Here is a 19444-nt window from a genome sequence, read left to right on the forward strand (position 1 = left end):
CATTGCATGATGTTGAATTGCTAAAGTGGCTAGGCGAGACATAGATCAATCGTAGGTGATAAGCATGATCCAGTACGCGGCTACATGAAAGATTATATTTGTGTCGAGAGTATTGCGTCCACTGCACATGCCTTACAAACCATTACTCGTTGACTGGCTTTGTAATGCTTATAGGAACTAAGGCATAACCAAGCTATCGTCTTTGCGACGAATCTTTAATTAAGAATACAAGGTATAACCAAAATTTCACTTTGCGTAAATATATACCTACAAAACACCACTTTTTTTTTAAATGCGCAATGCTCATGTGCACATTAGTTTATGGATTCCGAATCTTGGTACGTTAACGAGTATGTATTTGTGAGGTGAAGATGACGCCTACAACAGCGTCGATCATGGCCCCACCGGGTTTAAGACAAGCACAAAGCATTTCTATTCCATACTAGGTGGATATCATCCCTTACTGATCCATGTATTGCCAAGCTCTGGGTTCTATTTGAAGCATGCGGAAGGTTAAAAAAAAGCAAAGCCCTTTCTAGTTTTCAAAATGGCACACAGAACAGATTTCGAGGAAGAGGATCAGCTTCATCGGTTCCTTCTGGTATACATACCCAAAACGCTGCTTGAAGCATACAAACTACAGACTAGAAAATTTGCCTATTGATTCTTCTATGAGTGATAATATCTAAATGTGAAGCTTCGCCTGACGGATATGATGGAGGCGTCGGAAGAACAGCGTCTTCGCACTTGGTCGAAACGCTGTTTACTACTGCACGCGCCCTATAGATACTATGTGTCACGTTCAGGCACTGCATATTCGCTCCATAACTGAGTGCATGTCACAAAAAGGATTTGTGGGCGGGCAAAGCTTGGCGCACTGCGAAAAGACGGGTCAATTGACAGGTCACAAAAATAGATATTTGTAAATGCGCATAAAGAACCATGAGGGGGGATTTGACCCGGAGGCTTAAGTGCGGACACGTGATAAGTGAAGGTTATTGTGCTGGTGCCGTGTGTTGGTTAGACAGTACAGGTCTTCTTTCCGTTTTGTGTCCACGTGGGATGCGTTGGTCAGTCTAAATATGCGCATGATTGATTAGTAAGGGACAGCAAGCATTATGTTCCTCGAGTACCAAGCATTAAGTGCATTAAAAGCACAGTACAGAGTACTAGTTGAGTGACAAACCGCAAACAAAAGTACGAGACGAAATCGTACTTAAAATGAAGTATAGAGCGTACTCTTTCTGAAGTGCAGGTCAATACGAGATTTCAGAACTTGTACCTAAGGTACCTAAAGCACTTGGTACTGTACATCACCAGCAAATGGTCGTTTTATACGGCATACGTCATTGAACTCTGCACAAATCAGTTGCCACTGGATCATCTCCGTAAAGCCTGTACAGTCATCATCAGACCAGTGACCAGCAGTCTTCAGCTACAGGAGGTACGACTGCATGAAGCTCTACAGTAGCCATGACAATAAAGTGCCCACTCCGGTAACTCGAACTCAGCTGCTCGTTGGGGCGGTCCGCTTCTATCGAGGTCGGTGGTATAGTCCAATACATAAAGCTCGTGCTGACAGATAAGGAAAACGATTTTTCAGTTTTGAGTTGCGCTCGGCTTGTGTTGTCCGTAAGACTCGGTGTTGTTAAAAACTGCAGATGACACAACATGTACAAATTGGAACAGAGTGACCATTATCATTCCGCTTGCAGTTACATCGGTTACATAGTACAATGGAAATAACCAAGGACAACAGAAAGAGGCAAGGGAGAGAACCTACACCCAGCACGTCCTACCAAGCACTCGGTTGTCCATAGCGCGTGATAAATATTCGAAATCGTCCATGATGTCTGCGCCAGTCTCACGTGGGTTTTCTCCTCAGTACTGATAATTCCTTAGGATTCTTGAACGTTGCCCCGCTCTTTCTTTTCTACTCTGGCAGTAATAAGACAGCTTTTGTAAAAAGAGTAGCAAGTAGAAAACATTGGAGAAGGTGGAACGGAAATGGATATGGACAGACCCCCCCCCAGTTCTAGAAGGGTTAATAAAAACTACTGGCTCTACAGCTACTTTGTGGTGTATTTATACGTTTTCCAACTAAGACTCTAGTCTGTCAAACTAAGTTAGTGTCTACCTTATATGGTTCTACAGTGGCGCTATACCGTATTATGCATTTAGATATGATCAGCCATGTCAACACTAACAAGCACAGCATAGCACTAACGCGAGTAAGTAGTCTAATCCGGTATTTCGTAACAGTGACCTGGTATTTGGTAGCGCCCATATGAGCAGTGGCACACTGATATCACATGGGAGTTACATATACTCTGGCTAGAAAAAAGGACTATTGGGGGCCTCCTCAGGGCTAGGACAATTTCAAGAACTCAATATTAGATGAAGCCCTGGTAAGACGCCAAACCTTTATAGCCATAGATAGACCCATCGTGCTACTAAGTGTTCTTACTATGTCAAGAGGATGTCACCATTTTTCCGCAGGGTTTCAAAATGCATTTCAAATGTGTCATTTAATATGCAGTTACTGCTTCTTGGCTTTAAGCCTATGTATTTGATTTTAATGACAAAAAATGGTGGTACGAAGGCACCACTAATGACAATGGATGTATAATTTAGGAATATAATTGATTATCTCTATAGACATTTTTCGATGCCAGATAATTGGGAACCCTAGAGGTCTTAGCGAACACTTAAGCCAATGCGCCGAAAACTGGGCAAGCATGGTCATTAATTGACGGGACGTACCACAACCATGAGTTCAGTGGCGCAGTCATTGAAAGAGCATTATCCGCATAGGTATCTACACTTAGCCACATACAGACTGTGTTTTAAATCATATGCGGCGATGTGCTGTAGGAAACAACATCCCGGCTCTACGTACCTAGACCTAACAAAGCGGGATTGGAAGCTTCTTTAGTCTAGGTGTCGCTCCTCAAGCCTACATTCGCAGTGGGGATGCGTAGACATGAGGGCCCTCAGTATTTCCCCGCGCGCGGAGTTTGATGAAATAATAGGCGGAAACCAAAGGGAGAAATCATGCGATGCCTATCCAATATAAACATAACGCGGGCTTCGTAGGAATATGACGAAAATAGTACCTTCTAACGTCTAAAATACTGCCTTCAGAATTCTACGAAGCCGAAATACAACGCTTTTGATGTTTATAATGATCTGGAAACGAGTGCAGATGCATGTTATAACGCATCGTTAACGTCTTGCTGAGAGAGTATTTATGATTTCCCAAACGTCTGCCATCGCGTTGTTCGCGACATTGCGAATAATCGTACAATTATAATTATGATTATAATAAGGGCACAATTATAATGTTAGAATGTTGCCAACATCGTTTCAGAATACGTGCCTTTCTATAGACGCTCTATAGACGCGCTGTTATCTTAATGCGAAGCTGACAAGAAGAACACACACCGGTTACTTTGAGTTGTTATCGGGATGGAAACCTGATTATTTTTTCCGGGCAGGTTCCAAAATTAACTTAATGTGGTCTCTAGAAAATATGCCTCGACTGGAACTACCAAATTTCATTTGCAATATCCGCGTGTAGCGCTACAACTTCCCGGATCACCGAAACAAAGGCGAAAACTTGCTTATTCTTAAAACAAAAAGGATAAAAGAAGGGGAAGCGACCGCATACCATCGCAACATTCGTTATTCCACGGAGTGAAAGGAGCATAGCAGAATGTCCTGGACTGAAGGCTGATCACTGATTCACGGACAGTGCGATCAATCTTGTTCTATACGTAAGGGAGGACAGTGGTGGGGATTTTATCGAGATTACACTGCCATGAATATGTCGTACTTGCATTGCAAACAAAGCCAATGATTGTGTGAAGAGTGACCAAGAAGTACGATCTCGCGATACTGCCTTGCTTTCGGTTGTTGGATTTCGTACGCACCACAACATCGTATCTAAGAAACAAATTGCACGATCCTGCTTTGTATCGCAAACCTTACGCGGTATTTGACGAGGCATGGTAGCGTGTGTCGACCAAACTTCTTCAAAGAAACCCGCATTTCAAAGGAGTGACATCCGTGGCCTGCTTATAATCCGGACGGAGTACACGCTGCCCTCCAGCAGATACTCACCGACTACCACCTCGTCATTTGTCCAAGGGAAACGTCGCACAACCGCGAGGAACAGTGGAGCACCAATCACTTAACCCGCCACTTGCAAAAATGTCAAGAACTTTCTTTCCATATTGAACCTTCGAGAAATTGTCTGTTTTCTTTCTTTCTTCCTTTTTTCACTAAGCTTCGATCAGCTTCCAGTTCTCCTCTGCTCTCGGTCCAATGTAGGCGTAAGCGAGGAAGAAGCCGAATGTAAAAATACCGAAGAAAACGGGAAACACAGTCCGAGAAAAGTAGTCGATTGCTTTGGCGATTCTGGGCTTGGGAGGCAACTCGCTGGGAAACAGCTGCGGCCTCCGAAGCCATGCGAACACCGAAGCCACAGCTCTCAGCCGTTCGTTCTCGAGACCAGTGTTATTAAGTCCAGTGGCAGCGGCGGCGTCACTTTCTTCGGGGTCATTAGTCGCCGTGGCTCCGAGCTCGATGCCAGTGGTCGCCTCCTTTGAGCCCGCTCCAGGAGCTGCCGTGGAGCCTAGTCCGGCCAGGCCCGCCGAAGCAGAGACGGGACGCACGAGGCTGTTGACGTCGTGCTCCTGCCGGCCTCCGAGGGACGACGCTTTGTGGTTGGTGCCTTGCTGCTTCACGGATGCAGGGAGAGTTTGACGCCGCAGGCCGAAGTTGAAGTGAGGATGGCAGGAGAAACATATTAGGGAGAAAGGATTGGAGGAAGGAAGGAGTGATAAAGGTAGTGTGTAGAAAAGGGAAAGGGGATGGATTGGAAGGAGGGAGGAGCGGGAAAAGAAAGAAAGAGAGCATACAGTCAAGATCACCATTCTGGTAAAGAAAACAGAGAGAAAGAAAGAAAGACTCTGAGAGTAAGAGCTATCAGCATTTGTGAGAAGAAGCGAACCGTCGATGATAAGGCGAATGGATAAGTTGGCAAACACGTAGTGTGGATCACGAGCTGGGTTATCTCTCTCATGGAACATAAATGAGTCGTGCAATCACAAGACAAATACTACATTTCTCGTTTTCCTTGACTTGGCTGAGGGTCTCAGTTGAAGCTAGTTGTAGTTTCCTTCGTGAATACGATACTGCAACTGACGTGTCGCCAGGTGGTATATTGTACGTTAAACCCTGTTTGTCACTTTGTGCCGTGTTCGGTACAAGAGAATAATTCCTGTGGAATGTCACACTTACATTAAGAACAACACATGGGACACAGAAAAGTAAGCGCGCAAAAAACCAACATCTACAGAATGACCAACCAGTGGACTAGGAATGAGGAACAAGTGCACTACACTATAGGTACATTCCAATGACTGCATGAGGGAACTAGTCTACAATAAAGACCGGTCTACAAGAACTAGATTACAAAGACAAAATACTGCAGTGCAGATGTCACAGAGAGGTCATAATGCGGAAATAAACGTTGTGTAAGAGGATTCCTTTATATTTCTACTGTTCGTAGCCCTACAACCCTATATCCATAATTAACCACACGTGTGCAATGTCGATTAGCAGAGACCTGGACCCGGGAGTCGTTAAGGTATGCCTATGGGTCGATGCAGGAAACGTCATTAAACGGAACCATAAACTCGCGTCTTGGCTACTTGTTTGAATCCTCACTTCCGTTATTGATTATCATAGGATTCCAAAGGACACGTTCTTTTGAGGTGATGGTAAGGCAAGATCATGAAGAAGCTGTTGATCACTGCTATGATTGAATAGCAAGAAAGCAAGAGGTGCTCAATTTCAATTGGTGAATCGCAAGTGCTAAGGAATGAAGGACAATTTCTTTTGAAGTGATGGTAAGGCAAGACGATGAAGAAGCTGTTGATCACTGCTATGCTTGAATAGCAAGAAAGCAAGAGGTTTCAATTAGTGAATCGCAAGTGCTAAGGAATGAAATGCAAAAAATTGTCACAGAGGCACAGAGGCATCGGGAAGAAAACAAACAAAGAAGGATTGCAAAAAATGCACTACTTGCAAAACATGGTGCAAAAACCGTGGTAAGCTACACATCAAATGCGAATACCTCACAAAACAAGGTCACAAATACACGTCCACCACAGAGGAGCCTCAGAGCCACGAAGAAGGAAAGGAGATAGTTGATGCAAAAAGCTACGCACGGAGGGTCGGTCCGCAACAACGCGTGCACATTCGAGAGATGTGACAAAGGTTGTCTGTGGTCGTGCAAGAAGGCAGGAGAGAAATAGAAGGTAGTGCTGAGATACAGTGTTGCTGCACAGTAGCAGAGAGAGAGAGAGAGAAAGATGCGCTGCGCTGCTATTATAGTTTTTTACCTCAGACACCGGACCCTTGATGACGTCTTCGAGAAGGAGACCCGAAACGTCAGATCGAGATGTCACCAATGTGTTGTAGTCATGGGGCTATGGCGTTGGAAGTGAGAATTAGTGTGCCGTGTTGACTCGTGTGGGGGGAGTTTGTTGGTTACCATCTCAGCAAGCATGTCAAGCAGAGGACACTGCAAATGGCACTCGCGGAACAAGAAGGAGGTGTTAACAGGGGGTTGACATGTCACAAAACAGGGGGTGAAATTTTTTCGTATTGTGAGGTAAAAGATGTGTGACAATGAATGTGGATATCTGCTTCCTCGCTTGAGCGCAAAGTAAGTGAGGTCAAGAAAAATTGGCACCGTACTTTGATGCGTGTAGGAACTTCTGCGCAGCATTTGTTAAACACCATGTCACGATTGTTAAGAATGTGCGGTGTGTGTTGCGATAGAAGGAGGTTGCTATAAGTAGGATCTAGAGAACGGATGGTTGCTCTATGCAGCGTGCTCGGGCGCTATGTCGCACTGTAACAGATGAAGACATGGGAAGTACCCCACTACTGAAGTTGATCGCCATTTCATTTGCTAACTCCGATTGCTCATTGCTAACTCCGGCAATGTAAACGTCCTATGGTTATTTAGGGTGCTTTGAAGGAGCAGTCAAGGTCTCATCTGTATGTTTTTTTTTTTATTTGCATCGACGTATTGCGCAAGAACGATAATCATATCCCACTTGCGGAGCGCTCGCGAGATCTTTCACGTGCCCACCCTTCAAAAGACCCTCGACTCCTTCAGAGAGTCCAAATAGTGGTAGGTGTCATTGAGTGACGTAGGCAGTCCACCGAAAGAGGCGCGTGTCTATAGAAGACTAATTTTTAGAGAGAAATGATACTTCGCGGCTGCTCCACATGACGACGCTGTTACACGGACATGATTTGGTCACGCAAAGGGATCGGGAAGGGACCCAAAGGCCTCATGGTCGCGCCGCATTGCTTATGGCCGTTTTCTGAAGGCATTTTTGTAAATTTAATTTCGCAGTGACTAGGTACCGTGTAGCGAAAATACTGTGCATGGTGGCTCCTGATAGGCTGCTTGATGAATGAAGCAGGGTTTCGAGTGACGCTGAACGCCACATCCTTGCTCCTTATATTACCTTACGCACGACTAAATAATAATAATAATAATAATGACAAAAAATTACGTCATTACCAAGTTGTGCCCTTGTCCACAGTAGGTCTTACTCCCTGCACCTCTGGATGCGCATTTCGATCGTTCACATTCTAAAGTCCTTGTTACGGCTGCAATGTCTCTTTGTGTAAAGTGGACATGTCACTGGCGTGGTAGGTGTACCATGCAACTTCCTGACAAGATATTCGCGTAGTACACTTGACCTAGTTAGTCCACTTAGGTGCATCAGTGTGCTTCACAAAAGGGTCGGTGTGTGCAACACTTGAGCATGGACCGCTGAAGTTTATGGCATTTATAATAACAGTAATTATGGTAATTATACACAGGGTTCGATCTTTTTTAGTATTTATACATTTTTACAAAAGCCTAGAAAAGCAGCACAGATAGCGTTTTTTGCAGGTGGGATATATCGCCAAATTTTGCTATCCAAGTGAGCTGAAACCGGAGCTGAAACCGAAACTGAAACCGAGCGCATCAGAAGCGCAGGGAGGACTGCGCTCATTTCGCGTGAGAGGGCCACGTGCTCTGGTGCGATGTAGACGATTGGAGCAGAAGTTGATCTGCTGACCAACTCAACGAAATCAAAGCAGGAAGTTGCAGCTCGCGTGGTTCAGTAGTTAGCGTGCTGGCCATGTCACGTCGAAACAGGGAGGTACACGGGTTCGAATCCCGGTGCCAGCTGTGCTGTCTGGGACTTTTGCTGGGTTTTCCTAAGACGCTTTCCGACACAGTTCAGGCACAGTTCCCTTAAAAGTTGACCCAGGATGGACGTTCCCCCTGGAGCGTTAGTCGTGACGTTGCCCACCTCTGTGAGGCCGACAACGGCCAGCACTTTCACCACCACCACCGCTTCGCCGAGCAGTAAGCCGCCGACGATGAAGGCGAATACGACGCGCTCGCGAATACAAAAATACGCTCCTGAGGCGCGCGGTTTTGCTTTCGGATTTTCAAAAAATAGAATACATCTAAGGAGAATTGTCTCCCATTCTGCTATCTCATCTTTGCCAGAAAGCCTCTCATTAAAGATCTAATTAATGAATTTTAGGTAATTAGTAATTTAGTGCAAAAACAACATCTATGCTGCTCTCGCGATTTTTTTTTCTTAAAAAATCTTTAAAGAAAACGAAAATCATCCTGTAGAATACACCGTATCAGCATGGCCGCCTGAAGGGCTACGGTGGACCAATAAGTTTCGGGCGTAAGTGTCTCTGACGATGATTCTCATCATCATCATTTCGCCTCTGATGGCGCTGATCGCGCTGATCACTCAGATCTTTAACGTTGCTAGCCAAAAATATTGCTTCGCTGGTGTGTTTCTTTCGCAAAATAACAGAAAGTTCCATAATACAAAGTTCCGCAATAATACAAATTCCATCTTACAAGTGTGTCCGCGTAGAATGATATCCCCAGAATGATATCCCATCTTGTTGCAATGAGCTGTACGCAAAACATGTCTGTTTCCTAGAAACCAGAATCCTAACCTTGCCAACTGACATATCTAGCATTTTGTCCTGGTACTATACTCTACGTTTGAACGTATCTTGCGACTTCGACTTACACCTTATATTTCACGTCAAGCTGCTGACCACATGTGAGCGAGTCACAGGCACCTATATCACGACACACTCTACAGAGAAAGAATAAAGGAGAGCTTTCGGATGTTGGACTGGGTACCTTTCGAATCATCTCGAAGTCCTGGGCCCGGTGCTGCCTGGAAAGAAGCGGGATGCGGGGCTCGGCGGTGCCCCCGGCAGAGGAGGGTCTTGAGCCCGGCGGCTGCCGCTGAGCTCCTCCTCTTCCCAGGTTGCGGTACAGGTAATTGACGATGATGAACTCCAACATTGAGGCATAAATGAAAAACATGCACACGCCGTCCCACAGGTTCATTGCTGTCAGCCCGGACACCACGGGCAGCGTAGAACGGAAACTGTTAGTCGTGGTGCAAAAGTTGAGCATGGTTGTGACACCAATCATCACACGGGCCGGAACAGCATTAATATCCAGCCAGAAACTGATGAAGGAGCTCGTTACTAGCACAATGCCCGGAACAAACACTGTGCTGATGTAGAAGGTTTTATCTCGCGTAAACACCAAGAGCACACGGAGGCAGCTGTAGTTACCTGCAAAGATAAGAGCATTCAAGATGGTCCAAAGGTTTACGTGTAACGGTCATGTTTGCTTGTAAAAAGTATGCATCGACACTACAACATAAAAAGAATTAAATCTTGACGTTTCGGAACCAGTTGATGGAGCCAGAACTGGTTCCGCAACGTCAAGACTTTTAATTGTTTTTATGTTGTAGTGTCGGTGCATACTTTTTTACAAGTAGATAAGAGTATTATTGCACATGGCGTATGTTGAGTTCACGTACGAGTATCACGCTGTCGCTGCAACATCAAGATTTATGAAAGCCGGTTGCCGGTGTGACATAGAGTGAATGGGGGAGTTCTCATTGACTATACGACATCAAAAAATGGTGTATTCTTTTAAAGCGTAGCTACATAGGCTATACAGGTTCGACATTGGCTTTATAAGGCGACGTGATATGTAACATGGTACTCTCACGAGTCATCACCACGTGATTGCCAGCTTGTGTTCGTGGTACGTTGAAATTGTTTAACCACTAAAGTAACAATGAAAAAAACGTACCCGATTTCACAAAAGAGGGTTTCAATAACAATTTATTCACATTTCAAAACGAGTTTCACCAAAAATATTTGCCCCCACATTTGAAGGGACTGTAAAGGGAATGGTAAACCTAAACCTAAATGGTAAGCCTCGGACAACGCCAATCAGACAGCGCCCTCTTGCGCGGACAACTCCAATCAGGGGGGCGACCGGCGAGCGTATGGGGCGGCGTCTGCAGGTCGTGGAGAGTATGTGATCGGTTTGCGGAATGTCACTTCTAGGTCAACGTTGGACGTGTTCATACAGCCAGGACCGTAACACTGTGTTCCACGCGACATGGTCGCATCGGAACTCACACTGGTAAGCAAAAGTCAGCGTATTTACCGAGGAGTTTTTACTTTTCAGTTTCCACAGTGTTCACGAACGTGAAGTGGATAAACTCGGAGACAATCGCTTTAGCTGCGCTCCCATTCGTGTGCCGGGCTTAGGACATTATAACGTTACTACGGCTGGGGCTTCCTTAGCTGCAGAGGGAGTGTGAATCTTTAAAACTCGTTTATTTGATATGTTCCGTATTTTCACGCGTATTAGCCGTGGCTTATGCGCGATTTCTTTTTCTCACGGGCGCTCTCCGGCATACTCGCCAGCGCGGCTTATCTGATGACCTTTCTGCCTGGCATTTTCACCATACCCAGGATTTAATGGAAGTGCCGACAGTGTCTCATGTTTTTTCCCGAACAGCACCGCCCTGCAAATGCACGACCAATGCGTAACAGGGGCGCGTCCGCATTCGAGCAGACTGACCTTCGTGGTACAGCTTGGGACAAAAGTTTACGGAACACGCGAGCCACGTACTTTTTCTTCGGTGCGACACCCTAGCGGCTGCCGGAATCGGGTGAGTCCACTGTTTCGAAGGGGTGGACGGATGCGCTGTTAGCGACACACAGTGGTGGTTCCAGGTTCCAGTGTCGCTTATGCGTGCCTGGGAAGTACAAGTTACCGCTGTGTGTCGCTAACAGAGCACCCTTCCACCCCTCCGAAACAGTGAACTCACTCGCTTCCGGCAGCCGCTAGGGTGTCGCACCGGAAAGAGTACGTCGCTCGCGTGTTCCGTAAACTTTTGTCCCAACCTGTACCTTCCCCCCTGCAGCTCTAATGAAAGGGGTGACAGTGATTCATGCCTTCTGGAAGTGATTGGAAGTGATATGGTTCAATGATTCATGTCGGAGCCGCCGTGCTACGCACGCCCAAGTGGTCCAGTGGGTGGACCACTTGGATGGACCACAAGTGGACCAGTAGGTGGCCGCATCTTGGAGGAGCATCTCGACGGAAATCCTTGACACAGCTTTCAGAAAATGCCTTAGTGAGCCGCTCTGTAATACTTCCGATGTTAGCCTCTCCCTTCTGTCGAATAAGTGATATCCATTTTCACTGCATTAAAGTCACAGTTTGATTTTGTATCTGTATCACTGGTTTACCGCATAAATCAGTCGCGTCGTATCGTCCGCGCCTCAGCTGCGAGTGCGGCTTATGTGCCGGAAAAATTTCAAAATATTCCCAAAAACGGGTCCTGCGACTTATCTGGGGTGCGGATTATACGCGTGAAATTATAGTTATCTGTTGGCCAAGTAGCTTGTGAAGCAGTTCCGAACATTACCATATCGGTCTCATACACACGTTTCGAGATGCGATAGTCACTTTAACGGCCCGCGTATTTCGTATCATTACCTCCCGCCATAAAAAAGACTATTAAAAAAGCAAGCAAACAAACAAAAACACTGAAGACTGCTTTTCGAATAAATGATTCGCAAACATAAATCAAAAGATGGGTTGTTTTGTGGAGCTCTAATTGGGCTCTCGAAGAAAATCCGTCGCAAGTGGCCCCCTATTTATACTACGGGGATTTCGTGCACTTAGGCTGAGGGCAAAACGTGGTCAAGTGTGACAACTCGAGTCTCGCCGATACGCGCCTCATAATAGCACCGGACACTTAACGAAACAGAGTTCTACTTGTGTGTACATGACACGAAAATATCAAGCTGCCTTTCGTTGTTTGCGCATGCAGAGCAAATCTCGATATTGTGCTGAAGACGGCGCGCATCCTGGGTCGATATTCGAGAGCATCCCGCATTTTCGTTCCATTCCAGGCTATGGTATGTACACACAGACTAAACACACACGAGCCTGGTTTTCCCAATTACAACGACGTCCTTTTTCTTTCGATTTATGGGGCCTTATAAACTTACGAATGCTCACGCGGTGCAGTAAAAGCGAGAAATCGCATCGGCGAAGAAAGAAATAACTTCGCGTCCTTGAAATATAATTGGAATTGAGCAACGCGAAGGACGATCACATAATGGGAAAGCGTATTATATTTATTTTCTGTTGGAAGTGGAATTTTTCAACCTCGTGAACGAAAGGGCTACGAACGAAAGGGCTCCAAGCGTGAGCGAAAGGGCTATGCGCTACAGTTGCAAAAATATGGCGAGATATCATTACTACTAGCGGCTCTGGGGATATATGCACTAGAATTTTTGCAGAGCCGTAGGGTTCAATTGCATTGGGTTGGCATACGTATGGTCTTCAGGGGGTGTTAACGATGTCGCTAGAAAAGGGCGATAAAAATAATGCAGAACGAAAACAGAAGAAGCAGTATGAACGAAGCAAGAAATGTACATTTTGTTTTCAAACAGTGCAAGATCAGCGTGCAGCAAACAATTGGCGAAAGAAGCTCGTTCCTGATATATCACTAAAAGGACATTCGCATCCGTCCCGGTGGATTCCTAAACTACAGCGCCGTTTTACTCCTCGTTCATCCACGAAAACGATGCCGAAAATCCTACGTGAATTAGCGGAGTGGATTCCGTGCAATTTGCAACGCACGGCAAGAGCAGACGCAGGATTCTCTCTCTGGAATTAGGAGAAGACGTCATACGGACAAGTCCAACCACGGAGCGCCCTTTGGCAAGGAGGGTAACACCATGTTCCACGCGACATGGTCGAATCAGAACTCACACTCATGGTCGAAAATAGGCGTATTTACAGATGGACTTTTCACCTAGAATATTGCTACGCGAACGCGAAGCAGACGAGCTCGGAGACAATCGCCTGCGCTGCGCTCACATTGGTATGCCTGACATACGTCATCATGATGTTGCTATCGCTGGGGCTACCCTAGGTGCAGAAGGCAGTGCGAGTGTTTAAGACTCATTTATTTAATATTTAAGCTGTTTTTAGAAGAGAAATTTGGCCAAGTAGACCGTGATGAGGTGTTGAACATTACTGTATCGGTCTCATACACAAGTTCCCGGATGCGACGGTCCCTTGAATGAGCTTTTCACTAATCACGTCGCACACTTGAGGCTCTTGTGCGATCCACATTTGTCGCGTGCCAAAACAAGCCCACGTGCCCCATAGCACGCAATCACACAACCAGTCTCGCAGCTGTGCCAACCAGGCTTTCGTGTCTCCAGAGCATCTTGCACGATGAACTAGCACTGGAAACGGGACAGAGAGAACAGACGGCAGCACAGGTGCTAGTCTTCCAACAAAAGAATTTATTGGCAACATAACACTGTCTTTAAGTATCACACTCACACGGCTAATACGTCATCCACGGAGTACCTGAAGGGGTACCTGTTGTTATACCTTATATGCATAGATTGGTCCCATAATTTAAAGAAACTTGCGAAACAGACATTCTATTCCTGTGGCACTCTCTGCTCCAGAAACATCAGGGAAATTGTGCAATATGACCTGTCATAGAAAGAACGTCGGTCAATGTGACATAAAACATCTCAAGAAGTTTATTCCATGTAGGGTAAATATGATCTATGAAATACCGCTGACCTGTGGTAAATTATACATTGGGCAGACGGGTCGTTGTTTAAACGTTAGTCTAAGGGAGCATGCTGCTACCCTGAGGAGTACCCAGTCTGGTCACTTGTCTGTGCATTGTAACACGTGTGACTCTTCTCCAAGATCCTCGGAGATGAGGATAAAAGGTTGTTCTTGTTATCAGCGTACCAGAGAAATAATAGAGGAATTCGAAACAAGAAAAGAAAGAAAAAAAAAAACCCGAGCGACAGTGTGTAAGTCATGCTTCTACCACTTTGTTTGATAACGAAGTAAAGTTCCTAAAAATGTGGAACAAGGCGTGTGAGTGCGTGGATGACGTATTAGCCGTGTGAGTGTGATATTTAAAGACAGTATTATGTTGCCAATAAATTCTTCTGTTGGTAGGCTAGCACCTGTCCTGTCGTCGTTTCTCTCTTTCCATTTCCCAGTGCTAGTTCATCATCCAAGATCAACACCAACATGCCCGGTTTTTCACTTTGATGCCACTCCAGAGCATGTGTCGTAGTCGAAGGAAGCTGTTCGGCCTGGATCCGATGACGCCATCTGTCGAGTGCAGAGGTAATGCTCCGTAGCGCCTTCAAGGTCACGGGGGCACCACGCACGCGCATTGGGGATTGTAAAAGACTTCCATTAGCTTAGTCGCACCATACTGGGCAACAACCAAAAAGAGATGAACAAGGAAGGTCCAAAGCAGCACAGTGCATTGAAAGTTCAGGTGCGTATAAGTGATACAGTGCCTGTAGAGATTGATGCGCATAGTACTGTGTGAGCACGTATCTTATGTCTATCTTTATTAATTCCCCCTTTCTAATCGTGGCTATGACAGAGGCAAGACAGATGAACAGAAGACAGCATGGAGGAGTGGAAGAGGGGGTGTCAGTACGCATACTGGAGCGAATTGAGCAAGAGCTCTGTACTCACGCGCCTGTGTCGGAAAACATCGGGGAAACCTCAGACAGCAGAGTCTGGTCCCTCTCCCCACACTATGCATTAGCATAACCCTGGTTGCAGGGATGGCCATAAATACATGTTTTATGTATTTAAATATAAATACAAAATACTTCGCTTAAATACGTATTTAAATACTTGGCGTAAATACTTTGTATGTGGGTGCAGTATTTAAATGCGAAATTTAAATACAGTATTTAAATACCCTAAATTCTTTCATAAATACATTGAATGAGCAAATAACTATAAGATCAATATAGATTGAACAACCGTTTATATGGGCATTCGTGCAGGTCGTTACGAAGTTATAACGTTCTCTCATCATGGTCATTTTAATGATTAAATGATTTAATGAGGCTCGTGCACATCATGTGACGCGCAGCCTTTGAGCGCCTTGGAGTCACGTGACATGGGAAAACATGGGGATGCGTCACAGTCGTCCGAATGAAGCAGCAGTGTGTGTTCTTACAACTGCCTCTCGTAATTGCACGCATACCGCTACAGTTCCCGTCACGCCCTCCTACTGTCACTACGGTACGGCCATATGTTTCCCAATGCCACGTGACCAAACGTGACGTCACTGCACAAGCCTCATTAAACGATTGTATCGTTCACGCAGCACTTGTTTGATCAGAAGATGTTTGGTTCGAGAAAGAAACGAGCCTCACCACAGGATCTGAACGATGCACATCCAGTAGGTCCTGTAGCATTTAAACATCGGTCCTTGAGACTTTCTGAAGTTTCACAGCCAAAGGCTCATATTTGGTATACTGAGTGCGGCATTGGTAAAAATTAGAAACGTTGATGCTATTCCATTGCTGACACTAGTGCAGTATCCATGTGTGTCCAAAAGAAACTTGCAAAAATGTACTAGTCCTTCAAACCAGGTGAATAACATCTATAGCCTCTCAGCGAAGCTACAGTCACGACAGTACATCAAGCGGCAAAATTTTGAAATATGCGCATCTGATATATTTACATGTACTTACAAAGTATTTAGGCAAATAACAAAAATGATATTTAAATATAAATATGTCTACATTTGTCTAGACTATTTAAATACGCAATATAAATACATGTATTTATATTGTAAATAGTAGTAGTATTAATGTAATGTATTTAAATACTGTCCATCTGCCTGGTTACTACCACAAACGAGCGGTTGCTGTGCCTGGCAACCACTGGACGCTCATATTATCTTTCTACATCCCGCAACAACACGTAACTAAAAAAAAAGGACAATAAGAGGAAATATTAAGCACCTCTCCACGTATGCCTCTTGTCGCAGTAGCCGGTTTCATTTTTGGCAAGGTAAGCGTTATGGCTGCGCATGGAGGTCGCCGTGTTTATGGACGGCTCCGTCGGTGACCAGTCGATCTTCAGTTGAGATTCCTCATGTGACACTGACAAGCACAACGCACATATATCAGACACTGTAGTTGTGGAAAGAAACAACAGTTGTTGCCAATAGAACGGCAGGTTGTTTTATAAGGAGGGAACAACTTACTGCTCTCAACAGCAAAAGGGCATTTGGGATTGTCGAAGGGGAAGATCTTCAGGTTTCCCTGACACACGAGCGTCATATGCCTCCTGGAATGAGAAACACAGGTGAGACGCTACGTCACCTACCTCATTAATGACATCATTATTTGTGACGTTCTGACGAACCGTTACAACCACACCTAAATGGAGAAAGCCTGCGCGTTGCCTCCTCTCCCCCTTTCAATTAAGAGTCAGAATTCGTTTGCTGCTGCGGTTCACCGTTCTGCGATATCAAGAACCCGCAAATGATTGCAGCTCAGCTGGAGCCTACAGACCTAAATATTTAGCCAAAAAGTGCAAGACGCTTTCCAGAAAGTCAGTTTTGAGAAAGATTGAGACCGTTTTGCAATTTATTTCCAAGTCTCCCCATTTAGTACGCGAGGAGGTTCAATCACAACTCGCAGACGACGGTGGTTCTTCTCCATGGCCACGACCGCTGAAAGCACGCTCGCGATTGGCTACGGCCGCTGAAAATACGACCCTGATTGGCTGACTCTTAATTGTTACGTCACGTCGACGAGCGCGCAGTCTTTGACTAGGTGGTGTTGGCCGTTAGCAGTGAGACACCGATTAACTTCTGACTACACCCAAAATGCGAGAGAAAAGTTATGTGCAGGAAAATGTGTGGGCACCTGACACAAGGCATCCTGTGATGTAGAGTGTTTCAATAGGTTTGGAATTGTGGCGATTACCCCATTACACGCGAAACATTGCACGCGAAACGTGAGATATGAGAACGAAGTTAAATGAGCTATATACAACTCGGTTTTTAGAAACAACTGAGCTGTCCTCAATTGAGCCTCATAGGCCCCTTTGTCCAATAAAGCTGTTTAGAAACAATTGAGCTGTCCTCTGCTGGCTGTGCTACGCCGAACAAAAGGAAAATGAAAGAAAAACCAACAACAGCAAAATGAAAGAGGCACCGATGGTCATTGGGATACAGAGCATGCTACTAAAGCGTCTGGAGCAAGCCGCTAGACACCAGAAGCCCCATGAACATTAGGATGCTCCATGCTGTTGCACAAGGTTCTGACATGGGCCAATAATTGCAGCTAGGTTAAATGCCTGCCTTCTAACAGTATTCAACTGAGCACAGAGGAGCCGCCTCTCCGTTTCGTAGAGCTCACATTCTGTCAGGACATGCTCGATGTTCGCCACGACGCCACATTTGGAGCATATGATGCTGCCATAGTTTCCGATCCCGTTGCATTGTGGAGTAAAGGCTAGATTAAGACGTAGTCTCTGCAGGAGGGACGTAAAATAGCGTGGCAAACGATCTGGAACTGAGAAAGGCAAATTTGGATCCACCGAATACATGAGAGACCTGTCAGCGATGCTCCGACTCCACTGCTGTTCAAACTGAATCTATCGATTTCCTCAGCTATTATAGGAAGAAAGGTGCTGAATTGTCGTACATACAGGAATAAAAAAAGTTAATATTGTGAGTTTGATTGAACAGAACATAGTGTCGCACGTAAACTAACGTACGGCAAAGGTTACACTTACCAATTTACTACTTACTATTATACCAATTACACAGCACGGACATCGCCCTCTCGTCAACATACCAAGGCCTCGTTCATTTTCATTTTCCCCTTCATTCTTTTAAAGAATCAAGGACTCCAGCCGTCTCTGTTTAGGCGCCGCTCCTTTTAGTTAAACGCTCCCACCCGCTCACTACCGGTTCTCGCAGTTAGCATACATTTAGTTTTCGTGATGTGGCTTCTTTAAAGCTTCTTTTTCTTTAAAGCTTCTTCTTTTTCTCTTGGTTTCTTTAAAGCAGCCACATCGTCGCGGACCCAGCGAAAGCAAAATTTAATAGCACTAAAAATTCGCTACAATGTTTGGAAGAACAGTTACCGATAACATATTGCAGTCTACATGTAAGGAACAAGTCATTCTGTCATGGAAACCACTCTTTTTGAAATCCATCGCCACCATTCGTTGATATCGCTCAAAGATGTTCAATAACACTGTTTACGGAATATGAAATTGTACCTCCTCTCTACAGCATCAATAGTGCAGAGTACGAAAGAAGTTCAACATGCATGCGTGAACGCAAATTTCCAATACACTTCAGACGAAACCCTTCAAGTTTTCATCACGTTGTAACAGCTTCGAATGGAGGGGCAATTCTGAGCTTTATAGTTCATCGAGCTCATCAGTGCATCAGAAACAATGTTCTTCCGCTATCCCCGCAGGAATAAACCAAACACCGCAAATTCTTGTCACTGCGGTATCATGCCCCTGGTGGTGTTTTAGACGCGGTGCAATCGCTGAACTATACCTATCGCAGCAATGAAACTAAGATGTCACACGTCATATACGTCGTCTACCCCTCGTAACAATTTATTCTGACATAAGGGCTGTACATCACTGTTGGACAGCCAGATTTGCAGTTCATCACCAGCACGCAGAAATGGAACTTTCACCGCCATCATTGTGTATCGGCGATTCGCAGCCTCTAATTACGTTCCCTGATGGAAGCTGATTTCCTGGGTGCCTAACCTCTTCTGCGCAGAGATATTTCCTCGTCTCGAACCCTGGAAATGTTAACCCAGGTAATGGAATTATCCCATCATCAGCCTTTCTTGCTCTTCACATCGTTGATGGTTCAGGCCATCAGAATGGCTGCTAGCGTTAGAACTCATGCACATGTTATATATATATATATATATATATATATATATATATATTTGCCAGTTGTATGTGCTTTCTGTTGGCTCCCCTTGTCTTCGCATTATTCCTGCTACTATCCAGAAAAAAGCCACCTTAGGCCTGCTATACGGGCACATACATCAAGCAGTTTATGTTTATGTAGCCGATCCCAGTGGGAATACATAAGGTTGACTTGGAATATGCGCTCACGAGCCTCCGTGC

At 45.2% G+C, this 19444-nt stretch overlaps 1 protein-coding gene across 4 annotated transcripts in view; it reads right to left on the minus strand.

The window, feature by feature from the left end:
• LOC135374808 (uncharacterized) overlaps positions 1 to 19444 on the minus strand; it is a 390710-nt gene that overhangs the window by 69798 nt on the left and 301468 nt on the right. For all 4 annotated transcript variants that reach the window (XM_064607733.1, XM_064607734.1, XM_064607735.1 and 1 more), the window contains 3 exons: positions 16530 to 16612; positions 16285 to 16425; positions 9263 to 9708 (listed from right to left, as the gene is read on the minus strand). In XM_064607733.1, coding sequence (XP_064463803.1) covers positions 9263 to 9708; positions 16285 to 16425; positions 16530 to 16612 — 670 coding nt within the window. The remainder of the gene's footprint in view (positions 1 to 9262; positions 9709 to 16284; positions 16426 to 16529; positions 16613 to 19444) is intronic.

Source organism: Ornithodoros turicata, unplaced genomic scaffold (assembly GCF_037126465.1).
Source record: "Ornithodoros turicata isolate Travis unplaced genomic scaffold, ASM3712646v1 ctg00000746.1, whole genome shotgun sequence".
Lineage (NCBI taxonomy): Eukaryota > Metazoa > Arthropoda > Arachnida > Ixodida > Argasidae > Ornithodoros > Ornithodoros turicata.